Genomic DNA, 19,703 nt, shown 5'->3' on the forward strand with positions numbered 1-19,703 from the left:
GAAAGAAGCATGAATCAATCAATGATTAAGAAGTTGATGCTTGAAAATTCAAAGCAAACTGAGCTTATTCAGGCTTGCAACAATTCATTTGTTGCATTAACTGATATACAGAACTCACAGAAATCAGTTACTGATAAAACTGGTTTAGGGTTCAGTAACCGAAATGAAATGTCTTCCAATGATACTCGACCAAAACTGAATGTGGATAAATGGAAATACATTCACTTTGTCAAATCAGTTGTGGTACAAGAACAAACAAAGCTAAGTAAACTGGTTGAACAGCCTACTAAAAGTACGAACAAGGCTAAAAGATATGGTATTAGTTATAGCCCAAAAGTTTTAACTGACTCACGCAGTCAGTCGTCAAAATATTCAGCAGAATTATTCAAATGGCTACTCCAATTACTGTAACAACATGCCAGTTCAGAAAAGATATCGGATGAACAATCAATTGAACAAAGCCAAATCACATGTTGTTTCATCTGCACACCACACACCAAGCACACACAAATCGGGAAAGACCATCTGGAATACAACAACTGGACAGCCAGTTAGATTGATCCAAGTCTGGGTTCCTAAAGGACTAATCAATTTTGGACCCAAATATAAAATGGTACTTGTAATAGCCGAGCCCGGTGTACGGTACGGTTTAAGTTTTTGTATGTTATGGATTTATTGATTAAGTTTAAGATTAGTTGTGATGTTAAGAGTTGTGATTATGGATCATAGTATTGTTGGTTATTATTGTCTTGAGGTGTGGTTGATATTGTTAGTTGATGGTAGTTGCGTCGTTTCAGTGTTTTGGTTCGATTTTGGTTGCCTTAGATTTTGTCTTGGCCGTGACCAGACCGCACCCGCGCTCAGTGTAAGGACCGCACCCGCGGTCGTAATTCTTGGATTTTGGTGTTTTTCCCGTAGTGACACCGCACCCACAGTAAAGAGGACACCGCACCCGCGGTGATTGCAGGACCGCACCCGCGGTCGTCGATTTCAGAATTTTTGGTGGAGTGCCGTGAGCTTACCACACCCCCGGTACAAGAGTAGCGCACCCGCGGTCGCGCATTTTCGTGATTTTTAAGTGCTTTTTGGGGTGGTTGACTTCACTTTACTCTTTCCTTTCTCCTTCTTTTCGATATTTCTCTCTAGAGGCTAGGGTTTTCTCATTTTCTTTCACTTCCTATCTTTGATTCAAGCTTTTAGTTGGTGATTGGAGTTGAGATTGCAGTTCTTCTTGGTTCTAAGAAGCTAAGGTAAGCTTTTGGTTGTATTATTTCTTTGTTTTGGTGAAGAGATGATGTGGGTTTGTTTTATGAGTTGGTTTAATGGATTATTTGACTTGGGTTCTTGGATATTGAGTTGATGATGGTTCTATTTATGGAATATTGTTGTAGGTGGTGTGCCAAGGAGTTAGATTCAAGGTTTCTAGTGGTTGTAAGTGGAATTTCATCCCTTGTGCTCACATGATATTATATGTATTGTGTTTCAAAGGTTTTAATGCGTTATTCCCTTAATTTGATTCATTATTATGTATTGATACCTTTGTGGTATATTGTGGAGGCAATTGATGTCTCAATATTGAAAAGGGAATACAAAAGAGTAAGTGATTGCAAAGTGTTTGGTTAAATGCCAAAGAGAAAAAGTTTAAATGTTTTATGGATTGATAGATACATAGTCAGAGATTGCATGCAATTAGTTGATCAACGACCATTGGCTTATATCCCTCAGAGTTGTCGATTTATATCGATGGGATACGAGCACCACAGACAGAGTTACTATTGATATCAATCCATTATAGTAAAGAGAAATACCATCTCATTGTTATTGCTATTGATATGTTATTTATGTTTCATAGAGTGATGGTATTCAATGTTTTAAAGCCATGTTTTACAGAGTATGCTATGTTCATTGCTATGTAAGAGTTCCACTTGCTGAGTTTTATACTCATTTCAGTTATTTCATGTGATGCAGATAAGAGCGACGGACCAGGACGTTGACTGTGGATTGGAGTCATATGTATACGAAGATTGGAAGAGCAAAGAAATGATATTCAGTTACCAACTGAAATAGCTCCAACTGAAACTGAAAACATTCAGTTGCCCACTGAAGATATTACTGATACAGAAGACACAAACGCTGAACTCAGATGGAAGAAATCACATCCTCCAGAATTGATGATAGGTAATCCATCTGATCCGGTAAGAAGAAGAAATCAAATGCTCAATTAATTTATTAATTCAGATTTTGTATTGCAATTGGAACCGAAGAAAACTGATGAAGCTCTTGTTGATCCAAACTGGACAAATGCAATGCAAGAGGAGCTGAATCAGTTTACCCATAACAATCTGGAACTTATTTCCAAGACCCATTTCAAAAATTGTTATATGTACAAAATGGGTGTACAGGAATAAACTGAACGAAGATGATTCAGTTGTGAGCAACAAGGCGAGACTAGTAGCTCAAGGATATAGGCAAGAAGAAGGAATCGATTATGATGAAACATATGCACCAGTTGCAAAACTGGAAGCTATCAGAATATTCCTTGCCTACGCATCATTCAAGAACCTCAAAGTCTACCAGATGGATGTAAAGAGTGCATTCTAAATGGCCAGTTGCAAGAGGAAGTCTATGTTGAACAACCTGTCAATCATCATTTTCCTGATCATGTCTACCATTTGAACAAAGCCTTATATGGTCTTAAAAAAGCTCCAAGAGCTCGGTATGAAACTCTTTAAAAATTTCTAATTGATCACGATTTTTCTGTTGGATCAGTTGATAAGACATTGTTCAAATTTTCAAAGAATGATCACATTTTACTCGTTTAAATTTATGTTGATGACATCATGTTTGGGTCAACTAACCCCAAATTATGCGAGAAATTTGCTAAGTTGATGTATGAGAAATTTGAAATGAGCATGATGGGTGAAGTGACATTCTTTCTTTGACTACAAGTGTAGAAACTGGAGACATGTACTTTTATTAGTCAAACTAAATACACGAAGGAGTTGCTGAAGAAATTTGGCATGGAATCGTGTTCAGCTGCATGTACTCCCATGAGCTCATCAGTAAAACTGGACACTGATCAAGGGGGAATATCAGTTGAGAAGACACTTTACAGAGGGTTAATAGGTTCTTTATTATACCTAACTGCTAGTCGTCCTGATATTGTATTTGCTGTTTGTATGTGTGCTAGATTTCAGGCAAATCATATGCAAGCACATTTTTCAGCTGCCAAGCGTATTTTAAAATATCTTAAGGGCACATGTTAGGTTATGGTATTCTAAAGATTCATCTTTCAATTTATTTGGATATTCAGATGCAGATTAAGTAGGATGTAAGCTTGATCGTAAAAGTACTAGTGGATCATGTCAGTTTCTAGGAGACAGACTGATCTCTTGGTTCGGTAAGAAGCAAACATCCATAGCAACATCCACAACTGAAGCAAAATATCTTGCTGCTGGAAGCTGCTGTGCTCAACTGCTCTTGGTTCAGCAAAAAATGAGAGATTATGGAGTTGACGCTAAAGAATCGCCCATATTCTGTGACAATACAAGCACGATTGCTATTGCTTACAATCCAGTTCTTCACTTCAGGACCAAGCACATAGATTTCAGGCATCACTTCATCAGAGATGATGCCTTGAAGAAGGACATCAGACTGGAATCTGTCTCAACTGAGCAGCAAGTAGCCGATATCTTCACCAAACCATTGTCCAAGACTATGTTTTTTCATTTTCGCAATATACTTGGATTACTTGATTTATCCTAATCAGTTTTGCTGTTGATATATCAGTTGGTAATTAATTTGTGTCATCCATCAGTTCCTTTGTCAGTTACTGTTCATTCAGTTCGTTCTTTTGTCCATTTGAATTTCAACTGATGTCAGTTAATCATTTGTATGTTAATCATTTGTAAATTATTATGTTCAGTTTATAAATTACTTATCAACCTATACTCTCCAGGATATTTCTTTCCTTGTGCAGCATCAGCTAGTAGACGTAGTCATCTTCAAAGATGTCCACCGACGCAGCAACGTGCAAGCGCTCCATATATTTCTCCAGTTTTGCCACCAGTCTTAGAGTGGTAGCCATCTCACAATCCTGAAGAAACTGGAGTCCTTGCAGCTCCTCCCGGTAGCGAAGGGTTTTATGGAAGACTTCATCTTCCATCTAAACTTTTCGCTTTTCCAGAGCTGAGCTCATGAAGTCTTCCGCCATGTCTGGAGTCTTTGAGCTACCTGCACATGCCATTCTAGCTGCTGAATATTATTTGCTCATATGTTTGAGACTTACTGAGCTACTATTATTTATAGCACATGGTCAAGGAAGATGAAAGGACAAAGTCATTACGGAAGACGATTAACCTTCTAAGCATAAGATTTAATTTGATTCGTCTTGATTAAATTTTCGTAACCTTTATATGCATTTATTAAGGGGCAATATTGGTTTAAAATATTAACTGAGAAGACAGAAGTTAGTAAATCTTCAACTGAAAAGACACAGTTTCACAACTGATCGTTCAGCTGATTATTTCACTAATCTTCTCACATAAGTTAACAAATTAGCCATTTTTTTTATTCCAAATTTAGTGACATGACTAATTATCAAAGCATTAAATACTATCTTTTAGCAAATGATAAGTTGAAACGTGGACCCTTTTAATCCATGTATTTTTCAACACGATTTTACCACACGTACACACGTATACACATCTTTTATTCAGAATTTCCTAGACTGACACGTGTCCAATAATTCGAACAGTCATGTACATTAGTACTTTACCCGCTTCATTTCAGTTCTTCTTCCTTACGCTTACCAAAAATTCTCAGAGCAAAAGCAAATTCAAGCTTTCTATTTCGCAGGAAATCATTCAGTTCTAATGGCAAATCAAATTCCCGCACACATGTTGAATGATATGGCTATCAACTTTGGATCAGTTCTATCAATCGGAGAAGCCGATGTCAAAAACGTATTTATGAAGCTAGAATCAGCTGGGCTGAGGACATTTTTGGGGCAATCTTCATAGGAGATCTACACAAAGAAACTTCAAGACTTCTACTCCAATGGAAATATCAATTCTGATGGAAGCATCATATCTATTGTCAATGGTCAGTTGTTGACCATTTCTGAAGATTCTTTTGGAGAGATGTTCTTATTGCCTTCTGATGGGCTACCACATCTTGCTGAAGTCAAAGCATCTGATGTCGAAGAGATGCAATCCCTACTCTCTGCTGATGGACGGAAAATCAAATTTTCCGATCCAAAGAAGGAACTGAAGCATGAAGTTCAGTTGCTGACTGATATTGTAGACAATGGGCTATTGGCGAAGGCAGGATCTTTTGCTTCTCTTACTTTGGAGAAATTTCAAGCCATTACAGTTATCATGGCTGGACGAAGACTAAACTGAAAGCACCTTATCTTAAATATCCTGAAGAATATGTTCTAGTCCACCAAGCAGTCCAAAGGATTTGCAGTTCAATTGAGCTACTTGATGAAAGTCAAAGGGTTGTTGGCTGATGATTCAGAGAGATCATCAAAATTCAAAGTTTTCAATACCAAAATTGTTCAGCCACCAAGACAAACTGGACATCTCTCCTGATCAGTTTGTTAAGATCAAAAAGGAGATTGGGACTCAACAGGCTGCTCCCAAGTCAGTTAAAAAGGCCAAGACTCTGGCACAACTAAAGACTACCAAGAGAAAACTGATCGTCAGTGGATCAGATTCTGAGGAAACACCCTTTCGGTTGATTACAAAGAAGTAAAAGACTCAGAAGACAAAGCCAGTGGCTAAGTTGGCATCTATCCCAGCTGAGAGATTGAAGCCATCAGATGCTCAACAACCTATTCAGGCTATTCCTTTGAAAGCTATTCCAGCTGGTAAGAAGAAGCATTCAGCTAAAGTTGCATCTCCTTTAATCAATATCAAACTACCTGCAATTCTTGCTCCTGCTCGTCCAAAAGGAATCATAATTCAAGAACGAGTGGACTCTACTCACTCAGAACTGAACATTCAACATATTCTTTCTAATGAGAAAGGAAAGGGCAAGTTGATTGAAGAGCACAGGCCATCAAATGCCATTCAGACTCACATTAACCTCAAGCAATTGCCTCGTCCACCAACTCGCCGAGCCCCAAGCAATTGCCTCGCCCCATCCTCGCCGAGCCCACGCCAGTCTCGTCCACCAACTCGCCGTCCGCCCAACGCGCACGCTCTCCCTCGCCGAGTGGCTTCTCCTCGCCTGCCAGACGCTCGCCCTCACCGCGCGTCGCCCCTGCCGACCCGCACTGCTGTGCGCGCCCATGCGCCTACACATTCGCCCCTGCCGAGCTCGCTCGACCCCCACGCTCGCCCGAGCTCACGCCCGCCCGAGTTCCCTGCTCGCCCTTCTCACACTCGCCTGTGCGACCGAGCACAGCACTCGTCCCCGGGACCACGCTCGCCCGACCGTCCACACTCGCCCGAGCGCCTAAGCACCCCACGCGACCACGCTCGCCCGAGATCCTCAGCACCCCGCGCGCCCACGCTCGCCCGAGCTAACGCCTGCCAAGTGCCCTGCTCGCCCCTCTCACGCTCGCCCGAGCGCCCGAGCACACCACTCGCCCGCGCTCCCAGGCTCGCCCGAGCGCCTCAGCACCCCGTGCGCCCATGCTCGCCCGACCGCCTAAGCACCCCGCACGCCCAAGCGCCTCAGCACCCCGCGCACCCATGCTCGCCCGAGCGTGCATCAAACTTGTGCTCGTCACCGGCTCATCCTTGATGTTTTTTGAGTATTCTTTCACGTCTCTTCCGGGTCAGTTCTCTCCTTTTGCTGTTTGATTATCCATAACCCTTATGTCTTCTTCTGATTTCGAGTCTAGCTCCTCGAGCGATTTTGAGAGATCTGGTTGGTCTAGCGAGTCTAGCAAGTCTAGCAGGTCCCGAGTCTAGTTAGGGTAGGACTTCCCTAGCTGATCCTGATTTTACCCTTGATCCTCCTGAGGAGGAAGTCACCACTCATAGTCGTCCGGGTAAGGAAGTTCGTCACGTGATTCAACAGATGAATATATCTGAGGCCGATAACTTATGTTACGGTCATTTTTCATCCCAAATCCCTCCTGGTAATGAGTCAAAACTTAGGACTTTGTGGCACATTCCTTCCTCCCACCAGATCATCATTCCTAGCCCAGAGGACCGGCCCTATCTAGCCCCCAAGGGCTATTATACCTTCTTTCAGCATCATTTTGATGCAGGTCTCCGTTTCCGTTTGTGCGATTTCTTCCAAGAATTAAGCAAGTACTACCAGGTGCATTTAGGTTTACTCACGCCCAACGATTTCTGTTTAATAAGTTGTTCGCTGTGTTACTCAGGGCCCTAGACCTCCCTCTAAATTGCACCACTTTCTCCTACTTCTTAGTTCTTTCCAGATCAAAAGATGGACCTTTTTATGTAACCTTCCGATCTAGCAACAAACTTTTTGACAGGGCCCCCAGTCACGTGAAGGACTAGAAAAAATATTACCTCTTTGTCCGGCCTCCTTAAGAATTAACTTTTTTCACGGATTGGTATCCTACCTTCACCAAGCCCGATCTTTCCAAGGGTTACAAGAAAGATAAGAAGTACCTGCGGATAATGAGTGTACTAGGAGACCGATGCTTTAACATTCCCAAACTTCTATCCGAAGATCTTCTGTGTCACGTCGGGTTAAGTCCCGCGAACATTAAGCTGAAGGAGAACGCTGGTAGATACATCTCATTTTTCATGTTTCTCGTCTCCCTTTTTTTTATTATGTTACTTGATAACATTCTTACCTGGTTCACTTTTCTGGTTGCAGATACTAGAGTCATTAACGCGATATTTCTCTGTGAACTTTCCAAGAAGAAGGCCGAGGGTTCCTCATCAGCACCCCAAAAGTCAGTTATTCCGGCAGTGTAATGCCCAAGATTTTGTATCATGTTAATCTGAGATTATTGATTTTTAGTGGACACGATTATAACCCGGACCATTTTGAGATTAATTTGAGAAGACTAAATTGTTGGGCGAAGATGGCGCGCCCGGGCGGAAGTTTTTAACCGCCCGAGCGCGAGTGCCTAGTGGAAGAGGGCCGAGAGTTACTCGCCCGGGCGGAAGTTTGTGCTCGCCCGAGCGAGACTGAATCGCGCAGAAGGGCCGAGAGTTGCTCGCCCGGGCGGAAATTTATGTCCGCCCGAGCGAGAGACGTGTTGAGCCAAGATCGAGCCACTCGTCCTGATGCATGTTATGGATATATATATATATATATATATATATACATGCGAAATTTCCTCAGAATCTCAGAGGAAAAGAACGAAAGTTTCCGGGGAGAAATCACGTTCAATTTGATTATGCGAAATCCGTCCGTTAGATTTTAAATTCGACTTCGGTACTGAGTTCCTAGCAACGTAGGCTACAACTGGACGTAAGTTTTGCTACGTTTTGACATGCTTTGATATTTTGCTGTTGTCAGAATTGAATGGAATTCATATATGATGTTCTTGATATGTTAGACATCGTATAATCGAAGTCAGATTGAGAAACGGACTGATTATGGAATTGTTATGAATTTTTAGGGTATATTGAGTTATACCGGACAGATTTGAATTGTGATTGGATTATAGATTGTACTGGAAATGGGTTATGGATTGTAACTATTATCTGGTGATGTTGTATGGACGGGGATACTGAAATTGTACCATTATACCGTTGATTTTGAATTAAATCCAGATTGATCAGATTGTTATTGATTCGAGTGGTATATTGACATAAGATTATTGATGTTGTCATTACCAGACGGACTGTGAATTCAGGACTTCGACTGAGCCAGACACCGAAGAAAGAAAGGTATAAGTCAATGTGGTATTGGGAGATGGACTTGAGTCGGTTTAGACTTGGGTTTCCCTAAATCACATACTTTATTTTATTGCATGGATATTTGCATTACATTGATTAATGTACTTGTTCTCTTGAATTTAGATGACAGGTATTAGACGAGTTATCTTGTGACAGAAGTGCCGGATAGTGGTGGTATCGCCACGGCACATTGCACGATGTCACAAGATAGGAATGCTAGCGATAGAGCTACAGTCCATGACGGTTAGGTCAGGACACTGGATGTATGGTTATATCGAGTAATAGAATCTATTACGGAATTCGATATAGGAACACCATATTTGGTTATATCGAGTAAAGGGGTTGGAATTCTTCTATTACGGAATTCGATATAGGAATACCGGGGCACTGGTTATATCGAGTAATAGAGATTATGGTTCCATCCTTTACGGAATTCGATATAGGAATACCACATCTGGAAACCGGGATCCCTAGACTAGGATTGAGTCTAGTCTGAATTGTAGATCTACGAGTATTGTCGACAGCATGATATTGATTATGTTTCAGATTTGTTACATATTCTGTTACCTGATTACATGCTTTATATTTGTTTATATGATTGCATGTTTCGTTGATTTATACTGGGATTTATTCTCACCGGAGTTATCCGGCTGTTGTCTTGTCTGTATGTGTACTTGACAACAGGTGGGACAAGTCCAGGGTCGAGGAGATGAAGAGCTAGATCGTGATTAGAGTGGTGGCACCGGACTTGTACTAGTTGTAGGGTTAAACACTTGACTTTAGTTTTAAACCCTAGCTTGAATAAATGTTGAAATACAGGATTTGTATTTTATATACTGATATGTATATATGTTGTATGTCACTACGTTCCGCATTTTAAAAAAAAATTTAGACCCTGTTTTATAATTGATTAATTAGTCCCAAAGATGATTAAGAACTTGATTAGCGTCCGGGTCCCCACAACAGGTGGTATCAGAGCGATAGGTTCCTTGAGATTGAGATAGGAGCTAGTGAGCGGGGTAGAATGAGATTTTCTTTCCTTGCTTTTGATTGCTAACATGTTTATATCTTTAATACATGTTACCTGACTTATCTGCTATTGATATGGTATTGTGTATTATTGGAATGGATCAGCTGTAAGATGATCCAGGGAGGCTTGAAACAGGATTATTGTTGGAACTGCTAACCCTTTTGGTTATCAGATATGCCTCCGAGGAGAATGCCAGAACAGGGGAGTACCTCGAATCCTCCCATGGATGTGACACCTACAGCAATGGAGAAATTGCTGAAAAGATTCCAGTCATTTCATCCACCGACTTTGAAAGGAACGGAGAACTCCGTGGAATGTGAAAGTTGGTTGGACGACATTGAATCACTGTTTGACTCTTTGGAGTATACGGAGGAAAAGAGGGTGAAACTGATAATACACCAGTTGCATGACGTTGCTAAACACTGGTGGATTACGACTAGAAGGGCATTGGAACAGAGAGGTACGACCATTACCTGGAATGTGTTTAAGACTGAATTCTATCTACGGTTCTTTCCAGTTTCTTATAAGAAGGACAAGGGAGCCGAGTTTGCAAACCTGAAACAAGGCCAGTTGAACATTGAGGATTATGTGGCTAAGTTTTCGACAGTGCTCCGATTTGCTCCCCATGTAGCTGAACATGATGAGGCCGTAGCAGATCAGTTCATAAATGGCCTAAATCCTGAGATTTTTACGCTGGTAAATACTGGGAGGCCCAACAACTTCACCGATGCCCTGAACAGAGCCAAGGGAGCCGAGGCAGGCTTGATGAGGCAGAGAGAGGCTTCATTTGTGCTTCCAGCACCGGGACAGCAACAACCACCTCCTCGATTTGAAGGTGGCAGCAGCAGTAGTACCGGGAAGAAGGATTTCTTGAAGGCTAGAGGGAAGCAATTCAAGAAATCAGGGACTACCTCGTCCAGTTCGAGTGGCTCTAGACAGACCGGTCAGAGCCAGAGCTATGCAGGACCGTACTGTGGTACCTGTGGAGGGAGGCATTCCACAGATCAGTGCCGAGGAGTAGTTGGCAGCTGTCGTATCTGTAGACAGCAAGGGCACTTTGCTCGAGTGTGTCCCCAGAGGAGTGCCCAGGGATCACAGGCAGCTGAGTCATCGGGATCCGTGGCTCAGGCAGGGAGACGATCTTCTGCCGTTCATTCCTTTTAGCCAGCACCGTCTACTCTGTCACAGCAGAGGCCAGGAGGGGGCCAGATCGTGAGCCAGCCTCCGAGACAGCAGGCCAGAGTTTTTGCTTTGACCGAGGAGCAGGCACAGGATGCACCCGATGATGTAGTTGCAGGTAACTGTTTTATTTCTGGTTATCCTGCTTATGTATTGATTGATACTGGTGCATCACATACTTTTAGGTCTGAGCGATTTGCTTTAATGCATTCTTTGCCTATTGAGTCATTGTCTGCAGTAGTGTCTGTCACGTCTCCGTTAGGGACATGATTGATATCAGTGAAATCTGTTAAATCGTGTATACTGCAGTACGATGGGCATACGATTGAATTAGACTGTATTGTGCTTGGTTTATCCGATTTTGATTGTATTGTCGGCATCGACATGTTGACCAAGTACCGAGCTACAGTCGATTGTTTCCACAAGATAGTTCGATTCAGACCTGAGATGGCTGAGGAGTGGAAATTTTATGGTAAGGGTTCTAGAGCTAGAATTCCTTTGATATCTGCAATGAATATGACTCGATTATTGCATGACTCGATTATTGCAGAAGGGAGCGGATGGATTCCTGGTATATTCAGTTGATTTACTGAAGACGAGCCCATCATTGGCGGATTTGCCAGTGGTGTGTGAATTTGCTGATGTCTTTCCAGATGAGATTCCTGGATTGCCTCCGATTCGAGAGATAGACTTCAGCATTGAGTTAATGCCAGGAACAGTCCCGATTTCGAGAGCTCCTTACAGGATGGCACCGATCGAGTTGAAAGAGTTGAAAGAACAGTTGGAGGATTTATTGGCCAAGGGTTACATTAGACCTAGTGTATCTCCTTGGGGTGCTCCAGTACTGTTTGTGAGAAAGAAGGATGGGTCGATGAGACTTTGTATCGACTACAGGCAACTGAACAAGGCAACGGTAAAGAATAAATACCCCTTGCCTCGTATTGATGATTTATTTGACCAGTTGCAGGGTTCATCGGTATATTCCAAGATCAACTTGAGATCTGGATACCATCAATTGAGAGTCAGGGATTCTGATATCTCAAAGACAACATTCAGAACCAGGTATGGACACTATGAGTTTATTGTCATGCCTTTTGGTTTGACGAATGCACCTGCGGTATTTATGGGATTGATGAACCGCGTATTTCAGAAATACTTGGATGATTTTGTTATCATATTCATTGATGATATACTGATTTATTCGAAGAATATGATTGAGCATGCTAATCATCTGAGGATGGTGTTGAGAATTTTGAGGGCAGAGAAATTGTATGCTAAATTGTCGAAATGCGAGTTTTGGCTGAAACAGGTTGTGTTTTTGGGTCACATTATATCGGGAGATGGTATATCAGTTGATCCCAGTAAGGTTGAGGCCGTGATTTCTTGGCCGAGACCTACATCTGTGCCGGAAATTCGCAGTTTTATGGGTTTGGCAGGATATTATCGTCGATTCATTAAATATTTTTCAAGTATTGCCAAACCGATTACGCAGTTGACTCAGAAGAATGCTCCGTTTAATTGGTCTGAGGAATGTGAGACCAGTTTTCTTGAGTTAAAGAAGAGATTGACTAGTGCGCCTGTGTTGACGATTCCTTCAGGTACTGGTGATTTTGTGGTTTATTGTGATGCATCTCATAGAGGGTTGGGATGTATACTGATGCAGCGAGGGCATGTCATTGCCTATGCCTCTAGACAATTGAAACCACATGAGATCCGTTACCCAATTCACGATCTCGAATTGGCAGCCATTGTCTTTGCATTAAAGATATGGCGACATTATCTGTACGGTGAAAAATTTGAGATATATTCTGATCACAAAAGCTTGAAATATCTGTTTTCGCAATCAGAGCTGAATATGAGACAGCGAAGATGGCTGGATTTATTGAAAGACTTTGATTGTGAGATTAAATATTATCCAGGGAAGTCCAATGCAGCAGCAGATGCGTTGAGTCGAAAGGTATGTGCACTATCCTTATCGACGATTGGTGTATCGAATTTGATTGAAGACTGCTGTTTGTCTGGATTAATATTTGAGACAGATCGTCAGCCTCTGAGATTGTGTGCTGTTCGAGCTGAACCAGAGTTGCTTTTGGAAATTAAAACAGCTCAGAAAGTTGATCAGAATGTACAGAATTCGATTGCGATGGTTAGATCTGGACATCAATCGGAATATCAGGTTCGTGACAATGTCTTGTATGTGAATAATCGTCTTGTTGTGCCAAATGTTTCAGATTTGAGACAGCGGATATTGACAGAAGCGCACAACAGTCGTTTTAGCATTCATCCTGGTGGCAGGAAAATGTATAATGATTTAAAGACACAGTATTGGTGGAAACAAATGAAATCTGATGTGACTGAATTTGTAGCCAAGTGTCTGAATTGCCAACAGGTGAAGGCTGAAAGAAAGAAACCAGAAGGATTGTTACAGAGTTTGTCCATTCCTGAATGGAAATGGGATCACATTTCCATGGATTTTGTGACACAGTTGCCGAGATCCTCCCGAGGTTGTGATGCGATTTGGGTCGTGATTGATCGATTGACCAAATCTGCATGTTTTATTCCATACAAGATGACCTATAGATATGATCAGATGGCCGATATCTATGTCCGAGAAGTGATTAGATTGCATGGAGTGCCGAAGTCGATTGTTTCAGACCGTGATTCTCGGTTCACTTCGCACTTTTGGCAGAGTTTGCAGCAAGCTCTAGGTACGAAGTTACATCTGAGTACCGCATATCATCCACAGACCGATGGACAGTCAGAGCGGACTATCCAGACCCTGGAAGATATGTTGAGAGCGGTGGTACTTGATTTTAGTACTAATTGGCAAGAGGCATTGCCTCTTTGTGAGTTTTCGTACAACAATAGCTATCAGACTAGTATTGAGATGGCTCCATTCGAAGCGTTGTACGGAAAGAAGTGTCGATCCCCATTGTATTGGGATGATATCTCTGAAGTTCCTGAGACTGGACCTGACATGATCAGAGATATGACCGATAAAGTGAAATTAATTCAGAAGAAAATGAAGGCAGCTCAGGACAGACAAGCCAAGTATGCCAACATCAGACGACGACCGTTGGTTTTTGAGGCTGGAGACCGAGTATTCCTGAAGATTTCTCCTTTCAGAGGTGTTGTCAGATTTGGCAAGAAAGGGAAATTGTCTCCACGATATGTAGGTCCTTATGAAATTCTCGAGAAGATAGGAGATCGTGCCTATCGACTAGCATTGCCGCCTTCATTATCTGGAATACATGATGTTTTTCATGTATCAATGCTGCGGAAATATCTCCCTGATGATTCTCACGTGATTCAACCAGACGTGACTGAGCTGGATGAGACATTGAGTTATGTCGAGAAACCGATCCGGATTATAGATCGTAAAGAAAAACAGCTCAGAACAAAGACGATTCCTCTTGTGAAAGTACAATGGACTCGTCATGGGGTTGAAGAAGCTACTTGGGAGACTGAATCTGACATGAGACAGGAATTTCCAGCATTGTTTCACTGAGGTAAATTTTGATACAGTGTTTGTATACATACTCCTTATTAATACGATTGACAGTTTGTGATTTCGAGGACGAAATCGTATCTTAGGGGGGGAGAAATGTAATGCCCAAGATTTTGTATCATGTTAATCTGAGATTATTTATTTTTAGTGGACACGATTATAACCCGGACCATTTTGAGATTAATTTGAGAAGACTAAATTGTTGGGCGAAGATGGCGCGCCCGGGCGGAAGTTTTTAACCGCCCGAGCGCGAGTGCCTAGTGGAAGAGGGCCGAGAGTTACTCGCCCGGGCGGAAGTTTGTGCTCGCCCGAGCGAGACTGAATCGCACAGAAGGGCCGAGAGTTGCTCGCCCGGGCGGAAATTTATGTCCGCCCGAGCGAGAGACGTGTTGAGCCAAGATCGAGCCACTCGTCCTGATGCATGTTATGGATATATATATATATATATATATATATATATATATATATATATATACATGCGAAATTTCCTCAGAATCTCAGAGGAAAAGAACGAAAGTTTCCGGGGAGAAATCACGTTCAATTTGATTATGCGAAATCCGTCCGTTAGATTTTAAATTCGACTTCGATACTGAGTTCCTAGCAACGTAGGCTACAACTGGACGTAAGTTTTGCTACGTTTTGACATGCTTTGATATTTTGCTGTTGTCAGAATTGAATGGAATTCATATATGATGTTCTTGATATGTTAGACATCGTATAATCGAAGTCAGATTGAGAAACGGACTGATTATGGAATTGTTATGAATTTTTAGGGTATATTGAGTTATACCGGACAGATTTGAATTGTGATTGGATTATAGATTGTACTGGATATGGGTTATGGATTGTAACTATTATCTGGTGATGTTGTATGGACGGGGATACTGAAATTGTACCATTATACCGTTGATTTTGAATTAAATCCAGATTGATCAGATTGTTATTGATTCGAGTGGTATATTGACATAAGATTATTGATGTTGTCATTACCAGACGGACTGTGAATTCAGGACTTCGACTGAGCCAGACACCGAAGAAAGAAAGGTATAAGTCAATGTGGTATTGGGAGATGGACTTGAATCGGTTTAGACTTGGGTTTCCCTAAATCACATACTTTATTTTATTGCATGGATATTTGCATTACATTGATTAATGTACTTGTTCTCTTGAATTTAGATGGCAGGTATTAGACGAGTTATCTTGTGACAGAAGTGCCGGATAGTGATGGTATCGCCACGGCACATTGCACGATGTCACAAGATAGGAATGCTAGCGATAGAGCTACAGTCCATGACGGTTAGGTCAGGACACTGGATGTATGGTTATATCGAGTAATAGAATCTATTACGGAATTCGATATAGGAACACCATATTTGGTTATATCGAGTAAAGGGGTTGGAATTCTTCTATTACGGAATTCGATATAGGAATACCGGGGCACTGGTTATATCGAGTAATAGAGATTATGGTTCCATCCTTTACGGAATTCGATATAGGAATACCACATCTGGAAACCGGGATCCCTAGACTAGGATTGAGTCTAGTCTGAATTGTAGATCTACGAGTATTGTCGACAGCATGATATTGATTATGTTTCAGATTTGTTACATATTCTGTTACCTGATTACATGCTTTATATTTGTTTATATGATTGCATGTTTCGTTGATTTATACTGGGATTTATTCTCACCGGAGTTATCCGGCTGTTGTCTTGTCTGTATGTGTACTTGACAACAGGTGGGACAAGTCCAGGGTCGAGGAGATGAAGAGCTAGATCGTGATTAGAGTGGTGGCACCGGAGTTGTACTAGTTGTAGGGTTAAACACTTGACTTTAGTTTTAAACCCTAGCTTGAATAAATGTTGAAATACAGGATTTGTATTTTATATACTGATATGTATATATGTTGTATGTCACTACGTTCCGCATTTTAAAAAAAAATTTAGACCCTGTTTTATAATTGATTAATTAGTCCCAAAGATGATTAAGAACTTGATTAGCGTCCGGGTCCCCACAGGCAGTCATGACGGGCACAAAAGGAGACTGTTCTGTTGCTGAGAAAAATAAAACAGATTCCTGCTCTACTACTGCGAAGAGGCCTGCTAGCTCCCCTACTGTTGTGAAGAAGAAGAAGGCAGGCCCCTCCTCTGCCCCAAAGTGAGCCTCCTCTCCACCTCCTCGCGCCAAGTCCCCTCCCCCGTCCGGTAAGCACAAGGCATCCACTGATCCTAGCCCGTCAGTCCCACACCATGATAAGCGCAAGATTTCTGAGATCTCAGTCGTATCGGTCTCTTCTCCAGAAGGGTCTGAGTCAGAGGAGGAGCCTCCTCCTGAGTTGGGGGTGCATCCTCTATACACCTCGGATACGAACATCGTGGGTCGGGGTCCTACTCCATTGGCTCAGAAGGTTATGCATCAGCTTCCTTCCGACGCATATGCAGTGTTCATGGGTTCACTGGGGTGGTCTGCACTCCTTCACCGGACATGCAGCAGTGTCACTAAGGTATATTTCTCCTTCTAGTCTTTAGATTGATGTCCAACATACGTTTGATCTTCTTGTCATCTTTTCCCCTTTCTCTACTTATGCAGGGCATGATGTACGTCGAGGAGTTGGCTGAGCGCGCTAATGCCGCTCGATCTGCCGTCTGTCAAGAATTACGCGAGGACCAAGCTCTCCGCGAACAGCTTCAGGCTATTATTGACGAGATGAAAGTGTCGCATGCTAAGGAGCTTTCGGAGTCTCAAACTCAATTTTTGGAGTCCCAAATCCCATGCGGCGAGCTCTTGAAACAGAAGCAGGAGACTCAGCGGCTGATAGAGGAGCAAGCTAAAGAGATTCAGAAGCTGAAGGAAGAATTAAAGAATTCACAGGCTGAGCATAAAGATGCCAAGGCACGACATGCTGCAGAAGCCTCATCCTTCAAAGAGGAATTTCTCAAATCCGAAGAATTTGCCGGGATCTGTGGCCCGAAAGCTTTTCACTACCTGGGGGTAGGTTTCGAGGGTGCAGTCGACCTCTTCAAGGCTCAGGGTTATCCTCCGCTAGGCGCCCCTACTGACTTCATCGACTTTGAGGGCTTCATATCAAGTCTCCCCCCCCCCCCCCCCCGATTTTTAGATCGAGCTCCCTTATTTATGTTATTTTCTGCACTGCTTTATTTTCTGTAGGATTATGCGACTTTTGCAATATTTATACTTGGCTATTTCCTTTTGCGCACTTTTGGCATGTATGGAACTCGTTTTATGCAACCGTGAGTATTTTGCATTTGAATTTACTACTTCTCACGAGTTTATCTTTGATGTTATTAAACCCCAAGGGCTAATAAAAATATCCAACTCTCCTTCTTTTCTACTAGGCGATGTTCTAACAGGAGAATAAAAATTCAACGTCACCACCATCTAACTCCTCTGCTAGATGATACCTTAGCAAGAAAATAAAAATTCAACACCTCTACCCTCTAACTCCTCTACTAGGTGATACCTTAGCAGGAAAATAAAAATTCAACACCTCTACCCTCTAACTCCTCTGCTAGGTGATACCTTAGTAGAAAAATAAGAATTCAACGTCACCACCATCTAACTCCTCTTCTAGGTTATAAATTTGCAGGAAAATAAGAATTCAACGTCACCACCATCTAACTCCTTTGCTAGGTGATACATTAGCAGAAAAATAAAAATTTAACACCTCCACTCGCTAACTCCTCTGCTAGGTGATACCTTAGCAGGAAAATAAGAATTCAACGTCACCACCATCTAACTCCTCTGCTAGGTTATACCTTAGCAGGAAAATAAAAATTCAACACCTCCGCCCGCTAACTCCTCTTCTAGTTGATACCTTAGCAGGAAAATAAAAATTGAACACCTACATCCGCTAACTCCTCTACTAGGTGATCCCATAGTAGGAAAATAAGAATTCAACGTCACCACCATCTAACTCCTCTACTAGGTGATACCTTAGCAGGAAAATAAAAATTTAACACCTCTACCCTCTAACTCCTCTGCTAGGTGATACCTTAGCAGGAAAATAAAAATTCAACGTCACCACCATCTAACTCCTCTGCTAGGTGATACCTTAGCAGGAAAATAAAAATTTTCTTCTACACGCTGCTGCTTTACTAGGCGATGTCTTAGTAGGAAAATAAAATTTTTCTTCTACACGCTATCCCTCTACTAGATGATGCCTTAGTAGGAAAATAAAATTCTTATCACCCTCATAATATAACAACATTCACATTCATTAACTAAAACGAAGAACTTGATTTTATTGAATTCCAACGTATTACATAGAAAAATTCAGAAAACAAAATACATCAACGATGGAATCAAGCATAATACTTCCTAAGGTCAACGCCTTTCCTTGCGCGTTCTCCAAGTAATAGGCTCTAGAGCTCAGCTTCTCGATAACTTTGAAGGGGCTTTCTGTGGGGACCCGGGCTCTAACTCTTTTCTTTGGGATTAAATGGATCGTTATTATAAAAAGTGGGTCAAATTTTTCGTTTTACAACATTAAATCTAATGTATATAAACAAGCGTACATTCTTTATTTAAATTACAAACATAAGGTACAACATGTCTTGTTCCAACCATTATTAACAACTAGTAAGTAAATACAGTACATGTCAAAAGTACAACTACTAGTTCTTCTGTTAAGCCCGAGATTACCACGCTATGTCCATCTCTCATCCTCTGCGTGACCCAGATCCTGCCCCACCTGTTGGTATGCACACATACAGACATAACAACAGTCGGAAACTCCGGTGAGAACAAATCCCAGTATAAACATGTATACATGCATATAATCAATCTAAACATGAAACATGCTATCATGAATGACAATCATATAAACATGCAATGCAATGCGAATCAACCCATGTCTGGACTCGACTCGACTAGAAATCTAGGGATCCCGGTGTGAATAAGACGTCAATGGCTGTCACCTACCCTCCCAATCGGGGTGACTGTACGTCTTATTCCTAGATTTCGGTCAGAACTGTATCAACATCTGCAATAAGAGTAATGGCTACTCCTAAGCTGAGATACACCGAACATCTAGATAGTTAACAATGACTGTCAACGACTCTCCTATCTTAAATGCAATGAATATCAATCTGTAAACAAAGCATGCTTATATTCATATCTGAATATCA

At 41.8% G+C, this 19,703-nt stretch overlaps 1 protein-coding gene across 1 annotated transcript; it reads left to right on the forward strand.

The window, feature by feature from the left end:
- The first annotated feature begins 16,605 nt into the window (after positions 1-16,605).
- LOC140839051 (uncharacterized) lies at positions 16,606-17,811 on the forward strand. The gene is made up of 3 exons (XM_073205683.1): positions 16,606-17,059; positions 17,146-17,547; positions 17,725-17,811. The coding sequence occupies exons 1-3, from the start codon at positions 16,967-16,969 to the stop codon at positions 17,809-17,811; spliced, it is 582 nt and encodes a 193-aa protein (XP_073061784.1). The 5' UTR covers positions 16,606-16,966.
- Positions 17,812-19,703: the final 1,892 nt, after the last annotated feature.

This window comes from Primulina eburnea, chromosome 8 (genome assembly GCF_022965805.1).
Source record: "Primulina eburnea isolate SZY01 chromosome 8, ASM2296580v1, whole genome shotgun sequence".
NCBI lineage: Eukaryota > Viridiplantae > Streptophyta > Magnoliopsida > Lamiales > Gesneriaceae > Primulina > Primulina eburnea.